This window comes from Hyla sarda, chromosome 7, assembly GCF_029499605.1.
Source record: "Hyla sarda isolate aHylSar1 chromosome 7, aHylSar1.hap1, whole genome shotgun sequence".
Taxonomy (NCBI): domain Eukaryota; kingdom Metazoa; phylum Chordata; class Amphibia; order Anura; family Hylidae; genus Hyla; species Hyla sarda.
The window spans coordinates 210966643-210985932 of record NC_079195.1 but is presented as its reverse complement, the minus strand read 5'-3'; the positions used below and the strand labels follow the sequence as shown (position 1 = coordinate 210985932).

General features: G+C 41.6%; 1 protein-coding gene across 4 annotated transcripts in view; it reads left to right on the top strand.

Annotated features, from left to right (window-relative positions):
* Positions 1 to 16224, top strand: part of PRKACB (protein kinase cAMP-activated catalytic subunit beta) — a 100347-nt gene extending 84123 nt beyond the window's left edge. For all 4 annotated transcript variants that reach the window (XM_056532557.1, XM_056532556.1, XM_056532555.1 and 1 more), the window contains exons 7-10: positions 324 to 419; positions 3662 to 3784; positions 4596 to 4760; positions 15042 to 16224. In XM_056532557.1, coding sequence (XP_056388532.1) covers positions 324 to 419; positions 3662 to 3784; positions 4596 to 4760; positions 15042 to 15167 — 510 coding nt within the window. In that variant the 3' untranslated portion in view covers positions 15168 to 16224. The remainder of the gene's footprint in view (positions 1 to 323; positions 420 to 3661; positions 3785 to 4595; positions 4761 to 15041) is intronic.
* Positions 16225 to 19290: the final 3066 nt, after the last annotated feature.

Sequence of the window (19290 nt, the reverse complement as noted above, 5' to 3'; positions counted from 1 at the left end):
TAATGGAGTAAAAAGTTAAACGTATACATTTTTTTCTTAAAAAACTGATGCAACTGGACACTTTTTTCAAACTGTATACGGGTTATAATGTGTACACACGTTTTGATACAGTTTAGTCAGGTTTTGAGGAATCCGTTTTTCATCAAAAACCTGATACGGGAACTGTATTGCAAAAACGTGGTGTGATGCAGCCTTACACTGGAGTCACACATGCTGTCTATGATCGTGCTTCCAAAATAATGAAAAATATAAAGGATAGACCTTTAAAATGCACATGTGTTTTCCAGCCTCAGGAGAAAGTAACGTCATTTTCACTTTTATAGGTCACAGACTTTGGGTTTGCCAAGCGAGTAAAGGGAAGAACTTGGACATTATGTGGAACCCCAGAATACCTGGCACCAGAAATTATTTTGAGCAAGGCAAGTAACCAGGACAGACCCACATACAATACAGCTTCTTTCAGGAGACCCCCAGAATTGCACTGAAAAGCCTTGTTCTGTAATGAGGTGGTCTTCTTAAAGGGGTACTACCGTGCTGACAACTTAACCCCTATCTAAAGGATAGCGGATAAGTTGCCTGATCGCGCGGGGTCCCGTGGCTGGGGACCCCCACGATCTCGCACGCAGCACCCCGCTCTCGTAAGGCCCCGGAGCGAACATCACTCCGGGTCTGATGACTGCCGGTCACAGGGCCGGAGTATCGTGATGTCACGGCTCCGCCCCCATGTGACATCACGCTCCGCCCCCTCAATGTAAGTCTATGGCATTGGGCGAGACAGCTGTCTCGCCCCTTCCATAGACTTGCATTGAGGGGGCAGAGCGTGACATCACAGGGGGCGGAGCTGTCACGTCACGATCACCGCCCCCGTCATCAGACCCGAAGCGGATGTTTGCTCCGGGGCCTGATGAGAGCAGGGTGCTGCGTGCGAGATCGTGGGGATCCCCAGCGGCGGGACCCCGCGCGATCAGGCAACTTATCCCCTATCCTTTAGATAGGGGATAAGTTGTCAGCATGGTAGTACCCCTTTAACCCCATCAGGACACAGTGCATTTTGACCTTAAATCGTAACCGTCAGATCCAACAAAAAACATATTTTTTAATATATCACTCAGTACCTAATCCTGACCATGTACGTCTAATTTTTATGTGTCTAGCACCTTTATTTTTTTTTTATTACACTTTTAATTTAGCTCACTAGTCTGAATTCCTCTCAAATGGAGGGGGCGTGGCCTCACTGTGCAGGTCTCCGCCCCCTCCCTCAGTATGCTGTGTGCTCACATCTCCCCTAGCATTAGCAAAACTACAACTCCCAGCTTGTCCTCACTGACAGTAGCGGGACACAAGATGACAGTGGGAGGATCTTTCCTCCAGCTCTGAGCCCTGCACATTTTTATTTTTTTTTTTCCTTTTCGCCTTCTAAAATTCATAACTCTTTTTTTATATTTCCATTCCCAGACCCATATGAGGGCTTGTTTTTTTGCGCGACCAGTTGTACTTTGTAATGACATCACTCATGTTACCCTAAAATGTATGGTAAACCCCCAAAAAAATTTGTGTAAGTGTAATTTTGTGTAGTTCTTTCCAGTCTGACCACAGTGCTCTCTGCTGACACCTCATTTTGTGTCAGGAACTGTCCAGAACAGGAGCAAATCCCCATAGCAATCTTCTCCTGCTCTGGACAGTTCCTGACATGGACAGAGGTGTCAGCAGAGAGCACTGTGGTCAGACAGAAAATAAATTCTAAGAACTTCCTATGGAGCATACAGCAGCTGATAAGTACTGGAAGGTTTAAGATTTTTAAATAGAAGTAATTTACAAATCTGTTTAACTTTCTGGCACCTGTTGATTAAAAAAAAAAAATAGTTTTCCACCGGAGTACCCCTTTAAGGAAACCGGTAACTATGCATAATTATATGGTGAACAACTCAAAATCCACCACACAAATTCTATTGTGATTAAGAGAAGTTTAACTTTTTCTTATTGCAGTGTTTCCCAACCAGGGTGCCTCCAGCTGTTGCAAAATGACAGCTCCCAGCATGCCCGTACAGCCTTTGTGCGGGCTTGCTGGGAGTTGTAGTTTTGCAACAGCTGGAGACACAATGGTCCGGAAACACTGTCCTATTTTGTCAATTCTTTTTGCTAGTTCAGTCACTGCTGTCCGGCCTATATAGGACATAGGACAAGTGCTGAAGAACTAATATTTGTTTCAAATTTTTATTTGCTCCTATACTTTATTTTTAATTTTTTTTGTTTACATATTTTTGATTTTCAAGGGACATACAAAACAGTCAAACTGTAATTAAGCTTAATTGAACATAAATTACACAAAATAATAATAAACAAAACAACCTCCTATATACCATGGATGGCCAAACTTGCTCAACCTAAGAGCCACATTCAATGAATGTGGTTGTTATTAGTAACAGTGAGCCCCCACTACAACAGTTGGCTCCCATGAGTCCCTCATATAACAGAGTGCTTCCCATACTGCCACATTTAGCATTAAGCCCCATCTGCATACAGTGCTATATAGCAGTAAGCCCCCATACATCTCTATATAGCAGTAGGCCCCCATACATGTCTATATAGCAGTAGGCCCCCATACATGTCTATATAGCAGTAGGCCCCCATAAATGTCTATATAGCAGTAGGCCCCCATAAATGTCTATATAGCAGTAGGCCCCCATACATGTCTATATAGCAGTAGGCCCCCATACATGACTATATAGCAGTAGGCCCCCATACATGTCTATATAGCAGTAGGCCCCCATACATGTCTATATAGCAGTAGGCCCCCATACATGTCTATATAGCAGTAGGCCCCCATACATGTCTATATAGCAGTAGGCCCCCATACATGTCTATATAGCAGTAGGCCCCCATACATGTCTATATAGCAGTAGGCCCCCATACATGTCTATATAGCAGTAGGCCTCCATACATGTCTATATAGCAGTAGGCCTCCATACATGTCTGTATAGCAGTAGGCCCCCATACATGTCTGTATAGCAGTAGGCCCCCATACATGTCTATATAGCAGTAGGCCCCCATACATCTGTATATAGCAGTAGGCCCCCATACATCTCTATATAGCAGTATGCCCCCATACATCTCTATATAGCAGTAGGCCCCCATACATGTCTATATAGCAGTAGGCCCCCATACATGTCTATATAGCAGTAGGCCCCCCATACATGTCTATATAGCAGTAGGCCCCCCATACATCTCTATATAGCAGCAGGCCCCCATACATCTCTATATAGTAGTAGGCCCCCATACGTCTCCCATATAACAGTAGACCACCCAAACAGCCCTATATAGCAGTAAGCCCCTGTACTGCCGCGATATAGCAGTAAGCTCCCATCCTCATAAGCCCTATATAGTAGAAGGCCCCCTCATGCCCCAAATAGCAGCAGCCTCCCATCCCCATGCTGCCCCATGTAGCACTTGCAATTTTAGAGCGAATTGCACTCAGACAATGCGTCTGACGGCATGCTGGGAGTTGTAGTTTTGGTACAGCTGGAGGCACAGTGGTTAGGAAATACTGGACTACACAAACATTCGTGGCAGGTCTGTCTGATCCAGTGGAAGCATAATGTCATCAATATGCAGACTACTTATTAGTAGAACGATTACATTGCTTTTTTTTCTTTCTTTCTAGGGCTATAACAAAGCAGTTGACTGGTGGGCATTAGGTGTGTTAATCTATGAAATGGCGGCTGGTTATCCTCCATTTTTTGCCGATCAGCCCATTCAAATATATGAAAAAATTGTTTCAGGAAAGGTAAGTTACAATAAATAAAATTATCTTTAATTTATTTATTTTTTATTTATTTTTGCTGAAGTCGTGTACCGTATATATACTCGAGTATAAGCCGAGTTTTTCAGCACGATTTTTCGTGCTGAAAACACCCCCCTCGGCTTATACTTGAGTGAACTCTCCGCCCTCAGTGGTCTTCAACCTGCGGACCTCCAGATGTTTCAAAACTACAACTCCCAGCAAGCCTGGACAGCCATCGGCTGTCCGGGCATGCTGGGAGTTGTAGTTTTGAAACATCTGGAGGTCCGCAGGTTGAAGACCACTGGCCCGGGCCTTCGTCATCATCCAGCCCGCCATCCCCCCTTTTAGTTTTGTACTCGCCTCCTCTCGGCAGGACGTTAGGGTGAGCTGGTCCGGTCCATCTGTGCTGCAGGACTGTCCGGTGGGGAGGGATAGTCGTTCCGGGCTGTCCATCTTCACCGGGGGGGGCCTCTTCTTCGTGCCCGGCCCCGGAATAATGACGTTGCCTTGATGACGACGCACAGGGACGTTGCTCATGAACATACAAAAACTAGTACAAAACAAAAGGGGGGAGGGGGGTCTGGATGATGACAGAGGGGATGATGTATTTCCCACCCTAGGCTTATAGTTGAGTCAATAACTTTTCCTGGGTTTTTGGGGTTAAATTGGGGGCCTTGGCTTATATTCGGGTCGGCTAATACTCGAGTATATACGGTATATAGGCACAAATAGTAAATTGCACAAATAGAGCTTTACCCCTATCTGAGCGGACATTTTAATTCTGCCGAATAATGGGTTTTGCTTTCCGTTTCAGGTACGGTTTCCATCCCACTTCAGTTCAGATCTTAAAGACTTACTAAGGAACTTGCTGCAGGTAGATCTGACCAAACGATACGGGAATCTGAAGAACGGGGTCAACGATATCAAGAACCACAAGTGGTTTGCCACTACAGATTGGATTGCAATCTACCAGAGAAAGGTGTGCCCATAGTACTTAGGCCAAGAATAAGAATTGGCTTCGTTCACCTTTGCAACCCACTTTTATTATTGTTAATGAGTACCTCTCATGATCTTGTTAAATTTTATAATCCTCCCAGTTCACTGCCCCCATCATGATAAACCACCCCCTGCCTTTATTTTTATTATTTTTTAGTTTTCTACCTTGATATTGCTCTGTATTTTCTGCTCAGTTTCAGTCAGATTCACAGACTGGGAAGGGGCGTTCCCCAGCAGGCGTGACATCATCTGGAGCCATACAGGGGAGAACTTCCTCCCTCACTCTGCTACACACAGCCCAGAGCAGTTCAGTGTGTGAGATAAGCTATGATTGGCTAAGGCTGCACACACCCCTCTCAGCTTTCAGACTGCATTTCCTGATTTTGGACTCCTGCCAGGCCAGCAGGAGTCCAAAGTCTGTGCAGGAGTTTGGGGATGGTGGAATGTGCTCTGGACAAGGAGGGAGACACCTAGTGACAGCTTTTTTTAAACACAAATTAAACATAGAAAACTTCATTTTTATTATTTTATTTAAACAAAGTACATTAGAAATAATTTTTATTTACCATAAGGAGTGCAATAGCAAAAATTAGTTTTGAGAGATAGGTCTTATACACAAATGAAAGCAACTTGGCAAATTGTCCTGATATAAAAAATTTAATATTTATAATGTCCCACCGTTTTGTATACAGTGGTCCCTCAACATACAATGATAATCCTTTCCAAACGGACCATCGTTTGTTGAAACCATCGTATGTTGAGGGATTGGTGCAATGTAAAGTATAGGACAGTGGTCTACAACCTGCGGACCTCCAGATGTTGCAAAACTACAACACCCAGCATGCCCGAACAGCCAACGGCTGTCCGGGCATGCTGGGTGTTGAAGTTTTGCAACATCTGGAGGTCCGCAGGTTGTAGACCACTGTTAGAGGAAGTTGTACTCACCTGTCCCCGCCACTCCGGACCGTCACTGCTGCCAGGGATGTCACCGTCCATCGCTGTGGCCGCGTCCCCGACTCTCCGGCAAGGCCTCTGCTTCCCCAGCATCCTCGCTCTCCGTCACCGCCATCACGTCGCTACACACGCCGCTCCTATTGGATGACGGGATGGCGTGTGCAGCGACGTGATGACGACGATGGAGAGAGCCGACGATGCCGAGGATCCCGAAGAGGACGTGCCGGAGCCCCGAGGACAGGTAAGTGATCGTCAGCGGACCACACGGGGCACCGTAAACGGCTATCCGGTGGCAGCTGAAGCAGTCTGCGCTGCTGGGATAGCAGTTTATGCGATGTCCCCGACATACAAAAGGATCGTATTTTGATGCTGCCTCTGAGAGGCCATCGCATGTTGAAATTATCGTATGTCGGGGCCATCGTAGGTCGAGGGGTCACTGTACTGGCTGCTCCTTTGCAGTCTGCAAACTGGTGTCTTCGTGGTTACGGTCTGCAAGCCCTGTGTTCTGCTAACATGCATTGAGTAGATTAGAAAGCCAGATTAGATTGTGACTGCAGGAGCCAATCGCAGTGGGTTTATTTAGTGTGGAACCATGGATACACACAGGTCTGCATAGGAGCTGCATACTTACACTGCAGTTATTACTGCGGCTTCGTGTGAGCGGGAATGAGCTGCTACACGTCGTGCCGCACTCTGCCTGATAAATTAATTACGGTGCCTTTTTAGTCATGCGATCTGTGGGCAATGCAATATTGATGACCCTATCCTAAGGAAAAGCCCTTTAAAAATGAATATGTCCCAGTTCTAATACTCGCTGACAATTGGCTGCACCATCTCTGTAGAGATGACCTGTGGGGGATGCATATGACATGTTAATTCCCAACCAGTGAGCCTCCAGCTGTTGCAAAATTACAACTCGCAGCATGCCCAGACAGCCAACGGCTGTCTGGGCATGCTGGGAGTTGTAGTTTTGCAACAGCTCGAGGCACCCTGGTTTGGAAACATTACCTTTAAAGGGGTTATCCAGTGAAAAACATTATTTTTTTTTTCATATCAACTGACTCCAGAAAGTTAAACAGGGTTGTAAATTACTTCTATTAATTTTTTTTTTTTTTTAATCCTACCAGTACTTATCAGCTGCTGAATTTGAGTTGTTCTTTTCTGTCTGAGTACAGTGCTCTCTGCTGACACCTCTGTCTGTTTCAGGAACTGTCCAGATTAGGAGAAAATCCCCATAGCAAACCTCTCCTGCTCTGGACAGTTACTGAGACAGACAGAGGTGTCAGCAGAGAGCACTGTGGTCAAACAGAAAAGAACAACTCAACTTCAGCAGCTGATAAGTACTAGAAGGATTACGATTTTTTAATATGAGTTATTTACAAATCGGTTTAACTTTCTGGAGCCAGTTGATATGGGAAAAAAAATTGTTTTTCACCAGAATTCCCCTTTAAGGTGTAGAGTCAGATTGCAGCCTCTGACCGGCACATATCCAGCTTAAAGGGGTATTCCAGGAAAAAACTTTTTTTTATATATCAACTGGCTCCAGAAAGTTAAACAGATTTGTTAATGACTTCTATTAAAAAATCTTAATCCTTTCAGTACTTATGAGCTTCTGAAGTTAAGGTTGTTCTTTTCTGTCTAAGTGCTCTCTGATGACACGTGTCTCGGGAAACGCCCAGTTTAGAAGCAAATTCCCATAGCAAACCTCTTCTAAACTGGGCGGTTCCCGAGACACGTGTCATCAGAGATTACTTAGACAGAAAAGAACAACCTAAACTTCAGAAGCTCATAAGTACTGAAAGGATTAAGATTTTTTAATAGAAGTAATTTAGAAATCTGTTTATCTTTCTGGAGCCAGTTGATATATATAAAAAAAAGTTTTTTCCTGGATAACCCCTTTAAAGTTCTACAAAGAAAGACTGCAGACAAACCTGTTTTTGTTTTGAGGTCTCTGTTTTGTAGACTGTAATCATTGTTGGCCTAGCCTCAGAATAGGTCATCGGTGATAGTTTGATGGGCAGTCTGACCCTTGGCGCTTCTGCTGTGTGACAACTCTGCAATGCCTACAGCCTCTTCACTGTTCAGCTCTACATGTGCTCATATGTCACACACCGTACATTTCATATCTACTGTGCATATAGTACTTAAAGAGGCACTGTCATTGTTAAAAGCTTATTGCAGGACTCATTATAATATGACATTTCACAATATACACCTGTTAAAAAAATATTAAATTTTCACCTGAAATTCAAGCTCAAAATAGCCGCCACTAGGGGTCGTCTGTCTTTTAGCCAGACAGACTAGTCTAGATTTTACAGCATACTGGATACCGGCCATAAAGCATACCAGTATCCAGTATAGGAGATTTCTATTGTGTATGCAAAACTACAGATAAAGGATGTGTGGACATGCTGGGAGCTGTAGTTTTACAACAACTGGAGGCAACACTGCTCTAACACAGTTATTTACACACATTGCAGCTTAAGTTGTTACTAAACTACAACTCCCAGCATGCTGAAATAGTCAAAGCTTTCTCGGACTCCTGAATGATAAAGTTGATCAGACATTCAGGAGTCTGTGAAAGATGAATGACACACATAGTGACAGCTTTGCTGATTAGCATCCAGCTTTACTAGGAGAAGATAAAACAGAACATGTATTCATAAAAATGCTGTACTTTTATCTAAAAAATCCTTGCACTCATTTTATAAAGATCTATTCTTATATTTATACATTTTATCCTGTTATGAATTCACCATAATGTCTTCTGATTACTGCAGGCAAGCTCCAAGTATCTTCCTCTGACATGACACAGCATAAAACCAGAGAGGAAAGGGTTACAGAGTAGAGAGTACTGATTGGCTGACTGCACAGGCTTGCTCCTGTGAGGGAGACAGACTGACACGCCCCCTCCAGCCTGCACAATGAAAAAGTAACTCACCAGCAGATAAATGCTTATATCTCTGGATATATAGGTCCGAGACACATAAAAATTATATGCACATGATCAGGATTGGGTCCTGAGTAACATATCACTTTTTTTTATTTATTTTTTTTGCACTATGACAGGTACACTTTAAGCAGCGTCACATTCAAGTACATAGGAGAGATAATGTACAAAACAGACTAAAGTTAAACACTAAGACTACTTTCGCACTGCCGTTGTGACCCGGCAGGCAATGGACGTCAGAAAAAGAAGGGGAGAATAGCGGGAGAAAAATGAATGCATGCAACCTCTTTTTCTCTCGCTACTCCCGCTAAAAAACAGCGGCGCCCGACGGACCCCATTATAGTCAATTGGATCCATCAGGACCCGTTGTTTGTTGGCTGTTGTGCCCGATCCCGATAACTGATGTTAAAGGTAAAAAAAAAACTGATGCCCGTTTTTGGACGGGGCACAAAGGCAGTGTGAAAGTAGCCTTAGAATGTCCCGATACAGACACTAAGAATCCCCCAGTATTTAGGTACAGAATCCCCCCCCCCCCCTCACTGAGGTTAATGCAATCTGCTGCAGATTTCCCACTGTGAAAAATACGCTCAAACTCGCAGCAAGAACCTTTACGGATTTGGGTACGGTTTAGCGCGTGTATTTTGGTGCATAATGGGCTAAAAATTCTGTGTGAATGTTCCCTACCCATCCACAGCTAAAATTCCACATTCTGATTTTCATCTGCGGAATTCCGCAAGTCCACTTGCTTTGGGATGTGCTACGTGTCGCCCTACCCTCAAAGGGATTTACAGTTCAGAACTGCTGACACTGTTGAATAGCTATTGTAGCAGAGCCCTGGACATCATCCAAGAGGGGCAAGAAGGTGAGGGCTTGTGAGGAGGTGGACCAGGCTGTGGCACCTGAGCAGCTTGGCTCCACCTCCTAGACACTTGTCTAAGAAGCAAAAAATCTGCTTAAATACAACCACCATCAGCTCCAGGATAGGTACAGTTTGCTTTTATTCATTATGGGTATGTTCACATCGAGTAATGTGAACGGAATGTCCGCTCGCAGAATTCCACTAGCGGAGATTCCATTTGGCGGCTGCGGACTTCTGTGCAAAGAATGAACATTTTCTATCTTTGCGTGTACCAATTTCAGCTTCGGAATTGTCCGCCACTGATATTACCAATTATTACATGCAGAGATATCTAGACATTATGATTTCCACAAAATGTTCTATACTTCTTAACACTAGGGGTCCCTCCATTATCCAGCACACTGTCTTGTATATACAGCTACTGCCTGTGTGTCTTAGCAGAGACATAATACAGAAAGTGTGGGCAGGACCAGCAGGGCTCCCAGCTTGTCAACCAGCCAGCTGTGTGAGCCAGGGGTGTGTCACGGAGCATTAGTGCACAGAGCAGCCAGTTATCAGTTTAAGGAGTGAGTGAGGAAGTTCCCACATGAGATGTGAGGGCAAGCAAGGAAACGCCCCCTCCTCCTTAGTGAACTGCGTGCAGTGTAAGCAACATAAACAAGGGAATTAGGTGCCATAAACTGATGAAAACCAGGATTTAAACACACGGGCAGCCACGGCACCAGTTAATGAGTAAGCCTGAAGCATTTATATTTTTAGTTTTTTAAATCTCAACACAGCTTTCGCTGAAGGCACTCTGTTCAGGAAACACTGAGATAAGTGATTAAGGCTGTACTACGCCTGTAAGACATTAAAGGGGTACTCCGGTGGGGGAAAAAAATGTTTTAAATCAACTGGTGACAAGTTAAACAGATTTGTAAATACTTCTATTACAACATCTTAATCCTTCCAGTACTTATCAGCTGCTGTATACTACAGAGGAAGTTCTTTCCTTTTAGAATTTATTTTCTGTCTGACCACAGTGCTCTTTGCTGACACCTCTGTCTATGTCAGGAGCCGTCAAAACTGGAGAAAATCCCCATAGCAAACCTATCCTGCTCTGGAGAGTTCCTGACATGTACAGAGGTATCAGCAGAGAGCACTGTAGTCAGACAGGAAAGGAATTCTAAAAGAAAAGGACATCATCTGGAGCATACAGCAGCTGATAAATACTGGAAGGTTTTAGATTTTTTTTTTATAGAAGTAACCTAAAAATCAGTTTTGCTTTCTGGCACCATGTGATTTAAAAAAATATATATATATTCCACCGGAGTACCCCTTTAAGTTTTTCTTCAGAAATTGAGGAGGAGGAGACTCCTTCTTTGTTTCTTAAACAAGAATCTTCCCTAGCGAACGCTAATTAGACCTCGCTGTCAGTTTTGCGCATCGCAGCACAATTTTCATTGTGTTTTTTAGTGCATGCCGCTCTCAAGGCCGATTTCACCTACATTACAGCTGAGGTTCCCGTTTTATGGGTCAAATTAATATTTATGAGCGTGTAGACCAGGAGCCCACTGGGAACCAGTACCTCCAATTCGGACTTCATGAATATTAATCATCAGCAGCCTCGCCCCCTCCTGTCACTGGCTTCTAGCAAATTCACGGACGGTCTACGTGAGCGCAATCCAGACAATGAGGCTACTCAGGAGAAAAAAGCGATGGAAAATGCTTTTCCTAAAGCGTCGAACACAGACGCCCTTTTACCGATACTCATCCTCCATATTAAGTTAATGAATGTTTATTTAAATGTTTTCCCACCTTTGCAACATTGTATCTAAAAACAAGTGAAGCGACTGCTGTTTTGTGTATGCAGCTTCAGTGCAGACTTACTTTGTGTCATTGTTTCCCAAGCAGAGCGCCTCCAGCTGTTGCAAAACTACAACTCCTGGCATGCTGGGAGTTGTAGTTTTGCAACAGCTGGAGGCACCCTGCTTGGAAAACACTGCCTTGTGTAGTCAGCCAGATCGTGCGCTTATAAATTAGCAAGGAAAGACAGACAGGTGTATATATGCCAAGCAAGAAGACAACAGGCTATGACTACAGGTTTTATTTGTAGTCTGTAACTATGGAGACGCACAGTCCACATTGGAGCTGTGTACAGAAAATCAGTTTTTAAAGGGGTACTCAGGTGGAAAACATATTTTTTTGTTTTTTAAATCAACTGGTGCCGGAAAGTTAAACAGATTTGTATTTACTTCTATTTAAATATCTTAACCCTTCCAGTACTTATCAGCTGCTGTATGCTCCACAGGAAGTTCTTTTCTTTTTGAATTTATTTTCTGTCTGACCACAGTGCTCTCTGCTGACATCTCTGTCCTTGTCAGGTACTGTCCAGAACAGGATAGGTTTGCTATGAGGAATTGCTTCTGCTCTGGACAGTTCCTGACATGGACAGAGGTGTCGGCAGAGAGTACTGTGGTTAGACTGGAAAGAACCACACAACTTCCTCTGTAGCATGCAGCAGCTAATAAGTACAGGAAGGATAAAGATTTTTAAATATAAGTAATTTACAAATCTTTTTAACTTTCTGGCACCAGTTGATTTAAAAATAAAATTCCACTGGAGTACCCCTGCAATCCAGACCATCTTGGTAAAGTTCTTTTTTATCTGTCCTAGATGCATTGGATCCTTTATTACAATTTGCCCAGGTTTTGGTGGTAAAAAGTCGCAAGTTTCTGCACAATCAAAAAGTCAGAAATTGCAACCTAAAATAAATAAATGAATTTAGTAATTGTCGCAAATTTTTCCATAGACACCTCCTAAAAGATGCAGATATACATCAGCCCAGACATGGCTGAACTTTTTTCGTGTGCGTAAAACATTTTTGCACAATCTGATAAAAGGCAAATTTTTTTTTTTGTTGCAATGGGTAAGCCATTATAAAATGGTGGACTGAAGGGAAAATTCAGGAAATGCCTACCTGCGCAAAATATATCCAGAGTCCTACGACCAGTTAGCGCATGTACACATTAGCACCAGACAAAATAAAGGTTGACCTACTGTATTGTCGTGGTTTATAGCAGTGGGTGGTCTGCAACCTGTGCTTCTTCAGCTGTTACGGAACTACAACTCCCAGCATGCCTGGCTGTCCGAGCATGCTGGGAATTATTGTCTTGTACACAGGTTGGAGTCTTCTGGCTAATATATATATATGTGTGTATGTGTATATATGTGTGTGTGTGTATATATATATAAATAAATAAATAAAGTAGAGATGGTAGAGCATGCAGTGGTGCCTTCCGCTGCTGATCCTGGCTAGGGACCCAAAATTTTATACATATGTTTTTATATTTTTATATATATATATATTTATTTATTAGAGATAGATATATATACACACTATTGGGGTGATTTATCATTGCTTTTAGAGCATTTTTTTTGTCTATGTTTTGGCGCAGTTCTGGCGCAAGCAGCATATTTTGAGACTTTTATGCGTCTTTTGATATAGACCGTTTCACTCTTTTTTTCCTCCCCCGTAGAACTTTTTCTTTCTGACCATGCAGTGGTCACATATTTATCATTTGCGACTTTTAAGTCATTATTTTGTGCGCAAAGGTACTATTTTTTTGGGCGCAAAGCTACACCACCTACTAGTAGGCGTGAGAATAATTTCTACCTTCCGCAATTCAACCTTTAACCTCTTGTGGACAACAGCGTCCCACTCCCCTTCTATGACACGTGTTTAGGAGCTGAGCGCGGGTCATAGCTGGGTGGTCCAGGCCGCTATCTGCCACCATGACCCATCTCTAATGCCAGACATCACAGATCACGGTGATGCCCGGCTTTAACCCCTTAGACACCGCAATCAAATTTGATTGTAGAGTCTAAAATGCAAATAAAAATGTCCCGGCAGCTCTGTGAAAGTAGGTAAAAACCCCTAACCTGCCAAATTCAGGACCCAGGAAAGTGTTTACTTCCCTCCCTCACAAGTGTCCAGAAAAAAAGTGTATGTGGTAAAGCTTTTCCCACAACAAAATTCATCATCCTGCTGCACCTTCTTGATAAATAAGATGCCCGCTAGTCAAACCCACCACCCAAATAAATGTGGAAAAATAGCTCTACCGTAGACATTCTTTGATAATTCTGGGCCCGTGTGTGTAATTGAGTTCTCAGAGAGAAATTAAAGGGGTATTCCAAGAAAAAACTTTTTATATATATATATATATATATATCAACTGGCTCCAGAAAGTTAAACGGATTTGTAAATTACTTCTATTAAAAAAAAAATCTTAATCCTTCCAATAATTATCAGCTGCTGAAGTTGAGATGTCCTTTTCTCTCTGGCAACAGTGCTCTCTGCTGACACCTCTGCTTGTCTCGGGAACTGCACAGAGTAGAAGAGGTTTGCTATGGGGATTTGCTTCTAAACTGGGTGGCTCCGGAGACACGCGTCATCAGAGAGCACTTAGACAGAAAAGAACAACTCAACTTCAGCAGCTCATAAGTACTGAAAGGATTAAGATTTTTTAATAGAAATAATTTACAAATCTGTTTAACTTTCTGGAGCCAGTTGAGAGAGATATATACATATATACAGTGTCCACTGAAGAGCATACAAATGTATAAACAAAAAGTGCAGTTTTTATAGTAGCAAACTTACCAGATTTTAAGAGAGTTTCTATGCGTTCTGCCTATAGGGGGCACTGTATTCGTATGATTCCTATCATTTCAGCAAACTACTGGACATCTCCCTATCCATTGGATACAGCAGTGTTTCCCGAGCCAGCGTGCCTCCAACTGTTGCAAAACTACAACTCCCAACATGCCCGGACAGCCGTTGGCTGTACGGGCATGCTGGGAGTTGTAGTTATCCAACAGCGTGTCTAGCACCATTGGCTATATTTGGCATTGCAGGTACCAGGCCCAGCTTTTACAAAATAGTGGTGCTGCTTTTGGGAACACAGCAAACTACACTGCTCCAAAAAATAAATAAAGGGAACACTTAAACAACACAATGTAACTCCAAGTCAATGACACTTCTGTGAAATCCCACTGTCCACTCAGGAAGAACACTGATTGACAATCAATTTCACATGCTGTTATGCAAATGTAACAGACAACAGGTGGAAATTATAGGCAATTAGCAAGACACCCCCAATAAAGGAATGGTTCTGCAGGTGGTGACCACAGACCACTTCTCAGTTCCTATGCTTCCTGGCTGATGTTTTTGGTCACTTTTGAATGCTGGCGGTGCTTTCACTCTAGTGGTAGCATGAGACGGAGTCTACAACCCACACAAGTGGCTCAGGTAGTGCATCTCCCTATCCATTGGATACAGCAGTGATTCCCTAGCCAGCGTGCCGCCAACTGTTGCAAAACTACAACTCCCATGCTGGGAGTTGTAGTTTTGCAGCAGCTGGAGGCACTCTGGTTTGGGTAAACTGTGGTATAGAGTGAAGTTCTTCTCGTCTTTTTTTATGCCTTTTTTTTATTGATTGTTTCCCCTTTTGTCATCCGGTCAGGTGGAAGCTCCGTTCATACCAAAGTGCAGAGGGCCCGGAGACACCAGCAACTTTGACGACTACGAGGAGGAGGACATCCGCGTGTCTCTCACCGAGAAATGTGCAAAAGAATTTGCTGACTTTTAGGATGAGGCGTGTTAGGACGACAATGCCATCAGGGCTCACATTTTGGGATCTTTGCACTCTGTTTTCAGATGGGGTGGAGCTGAAACCATCTTATGTCAAGAGTTACCTTCATTCCGCAAAGCTGACTGAAGTCTAGAGCGCCATCTTCCATGCGTGCACTTTGCACCAAACCTTCTACCCCCGGCACGGCAGAGCTGTCTGTGCCGTAACGCAGAATACTAGACCACTGATCTTGTTTTTGTTTCTCCTTTATCCAGTTTTTTTTGTTTTTAGTTTTTTTGTTCTGCGTATGATTTTTCCCTTCCACCACCTCACTGTTTTTAAGTAGTATTTTACCTATTTACACTCCCTTTTACTTTGGAAATGTGTTATATGTGTGACTGCTACGGGAGATGTTGCACTTAGTAACGTATAGAATGCAGAACTTGTTGCCTCCAGTCTGTGCCACTGTAAAGGAAGAAAAAAAATTTAGATTTTTTTTTTATTTTTTCTTTTATTTTTTCTTTTCTTTTTCTTTTTTTTCTTTTTTTTCTCTACTTCGCCACAGGTACAGGTTACATTTCAGTACATAGTTGTTACAATCTCGGGGGTCATACACCTACCAACATCTTAATAAAGGTAACCTCTTCCTTGAGATTGACCATTATTAGGCAGATGTCAATAGAAGTGCAACATTTTGGTTAGCCAGACTCCCCCGTGCCTTGTTTTTTTTTTTTTTTTTTTTTTTATTAATTTTTTTTTTTTGTAGGCTGCCCTCCCTATGAACACAATTTATTTTTAATTTAAAAAAAAATTTCTAACTATTATTATTTCAACAGAATGTTTTTGTTACCTGACAAGGCAGTATATAGCGTTGGCACATCTCCAGGCGATATATATCCAGGCCGCTCTTGTTCAGACTTCAACCACGTCACTTAATGTTCGAGTTACGTTTTAAAAAAATTCCGCCTGCTCCGCTGTCTCTTACAGATTCCAGTCAGTATTTTTTTTTTTTAACAGAACGTATTAAATAAAAATGTGACAACACAATAACTCCTTTACTAGCTATCTTTTTGGCTTTTTTTTTATTTTGAAGTTATATATATATATATATAATATATATATATACACATTTTTCTAAAACTTTTTTTAAATACACTCTCCTAACAAAACAAAGGACTGACCCTCATGTACTGTTTTTTTTTAAATTATATATATATATATGTATGTATGTGTGTGTATGTATATATATATATATATATATATATATATATATATATATATATATTAATTTAGTTTTTGTTGTTTTTTTTTTGTTTGTTTTTTACACACCCTTTTCACAATAAAAAGACAATGAAAGACTGACGATCATGCGCTTCTCGTGCAAAATAAAATTTAAAAAAATGTTCAATATTTTTGAATACATTTTTACGATAATCACTGTCGATCTTCCCCATATAGAGGTTGCTGCCACATTTTATTTTGGTATACTATATTAGTAAATTGAGGGTAAAGTGCTGTCAGCAACAGTACTTTTGTTCCCAGGAAGAGGAAAATGCTAGAAGCTGCCATAGTATGTTATGATTTATTTTTATTTTTAATTTTTATTATAATTATTATTTTTTTTTCATAGGACTGTTTAATGTAAAACAGACGTCCCCTGACATGAAACACATTGTTTTATGCCACGTTGCAATAGGCGGCTGTACAGGTAATAGATCCCCTGTCATGTTTTGTTAGGACTCACGCCGCCTTCTGTGTATTGTATTTTTTCTTTTCTTTTTTTTTCTATTTTTTTTCTTTTTTTCATTCTTTTTTCTTTCTTTTTTTTATCCCCCTTTCCCTCTCCATCAGATGAAGTGTTCCCCATGTCTCCCCCCCCCCCCCCACTTTATGGTTTATGCTTGTCCATTTAAATTTCTCTTTTGTACACGTCTACATATATAAATATATATATATATATATATATCTCTATCTATCTCAGTGACCTGTCTTAAAAAAACAGCACACCGTTTCAAATAAACTAGTCTCATTTTTCCGATCCATCTTTACATGCACAATGAGGATGAATTGTTTTTATTCCGGAGATATATATGTACGTATCTCCGTCTATTGTATTTTGTTTGAATGCCGGGAAGATCTAGATCCACTGCCGTAGCTTCCTCTTTGTTTATTTTTTTTTGTTCTTTTTTTAAATAAATATATTTAAAGCGAAGGTGGCCTACAGCCTGGAATTGTCTTATTTGTTGTGAAAATCAGAGTCTCGGCATAGCCTAAGAACATAAGTAGGTCATGCTGAGGTTTGTAGTCACACGACAGATGTGTTACAGTACAAGCAGGTTGCAGGCCGCTGCATTTTTAAAGGGGTTATTTGGAAACAGAAAAACAGAGCTAATTTCTTTCAAAAAACTGCTCCCAGTCTGTCTCCAGGTTGGAGGTGGTTCTGCAGCTCAGTTCCGTTAAAGTGAATGGAGCCGAGTTGTAATACCGCACCCAACCTGGAGACAGATGGGGAGCTGTTTTTGAAAAAAATTAGCTCTGTTTTTCTATTCCTGGTTAACCCCTTTGAGGTGGAGCTTTTGCCTAGAAATGTTCAAGGCAGGCAATTCGGCCATTGGGTTAAAGGGTTTATCCAGGAAAAAACTTTTTTTTATATATATATATATATATATATATATATATATCAACTGGCTCCAGAAAGTTAAACAGATTTGTAAATTACTCCTATTAAAAAATCTTAATCCTTTCAGTACTTATGAGTTTCTGAAGTTGAGTTGTTCTTTTCTGTCTAAGTGCTCTCTGATGACACGTGTCTCGGGAACCGCCCAGTTTAGAAGAGGTTTGCTACGGGGATTTGCTTCTAAACTGGGCGGTTCCCGAGACAGGTGTCATCAGAGAGCACTTAGACAGAAAATAACAACTCAACTTCAGAAGCTCATAAGTACTGAAAGGATTAAGATTTTTTAATAGAAGTAATTTACAAATCTGTTTAACTTTCTGGAGCCAGTTGATGTATATATATATATATATATATATATATATATATAAAAAAAAAAGTTTTTTTCCTGGATAACCCCTTTAATGTAGAGGATTGCATGGTATGAGTTTACTATGGTCCAGTTTGCCAGGGTTACACGTTGGCTGCCTCCGCATTGCCTAGAGCAGTGTTTCCCAACCAGTGTGCCTCCAGCTGTTGCAAAACTACAAATCCCAGCATGCCCGGACAGCCGAAGGCTGTCCGGGCATGCTGGGAATTGTAGTTTTGCAACAGCTGGAGGCACATTGGTTGGGAAACAGCTCCACTTTTTAAAAGGACCTTACATTACCAACTCGGAGATGTACAAGTCGACACTGTGTATGTATGTCTTTTGTTTGGCGGCATTTTTTATTTTTTTTTGCAGTTGTATACAGAGACGGCCGAGGAGTTATCGCAGTCTTTTTTTTTTTTTTTTTTTTTTTTTTTTTTGTCCACTCTTTACTTACATTATGTGCAAGAAAGAAAAGTGAGAGAGAGAGAAAAAAAAAGTTTAAGATACTTTGCTGTAGCAAATTTTATGTAACAAAAATATATATATACGTCACAATAAATTTAAACAAAAAAATTCTTTGTATGAAAAAAAAAAAACTAAAAAAAAAAAAAAAAAGTTAAAATCTTTTGTATTTCATTTAGACCGAGGACACGCTGTTGTATGCTGGTTGTATGCGATCAATTATACAGTAACTTTGTTGTCGTTTATGAACTCGAAAAAAAAAAAAAAGATTTTAATAAATGCTGGAGATCACACACGATTTTTTCGCTGGTCAGTATCGGAAAATTTGATTTAAAAATGATGGGGGGGGGGGGGGGCTTCTTCGCTTTGGATTATTCTTTACATGATAGAAGGGGAACGTAAAGAGTCCCGCTACCAGCGATCAGCTGTATTCCTGTGGAGAAACATGGAAGTAAGTGTTCAATTTCCCTGCAGTGCCCCCTACATGAGAGATTGGGAATTACACTGTGTCCATTCAAAGCAATGGGATGACTGTGTAATACAGGATAGGATGGGTCATCCAGAAAGAGACTCTTTGTAATAGATCAGTGGCTTCCAAGCTGTGCAGAACTACAACTTCCAGCATGCCCAGACTGGGAGTTGTAGCTTTTCAA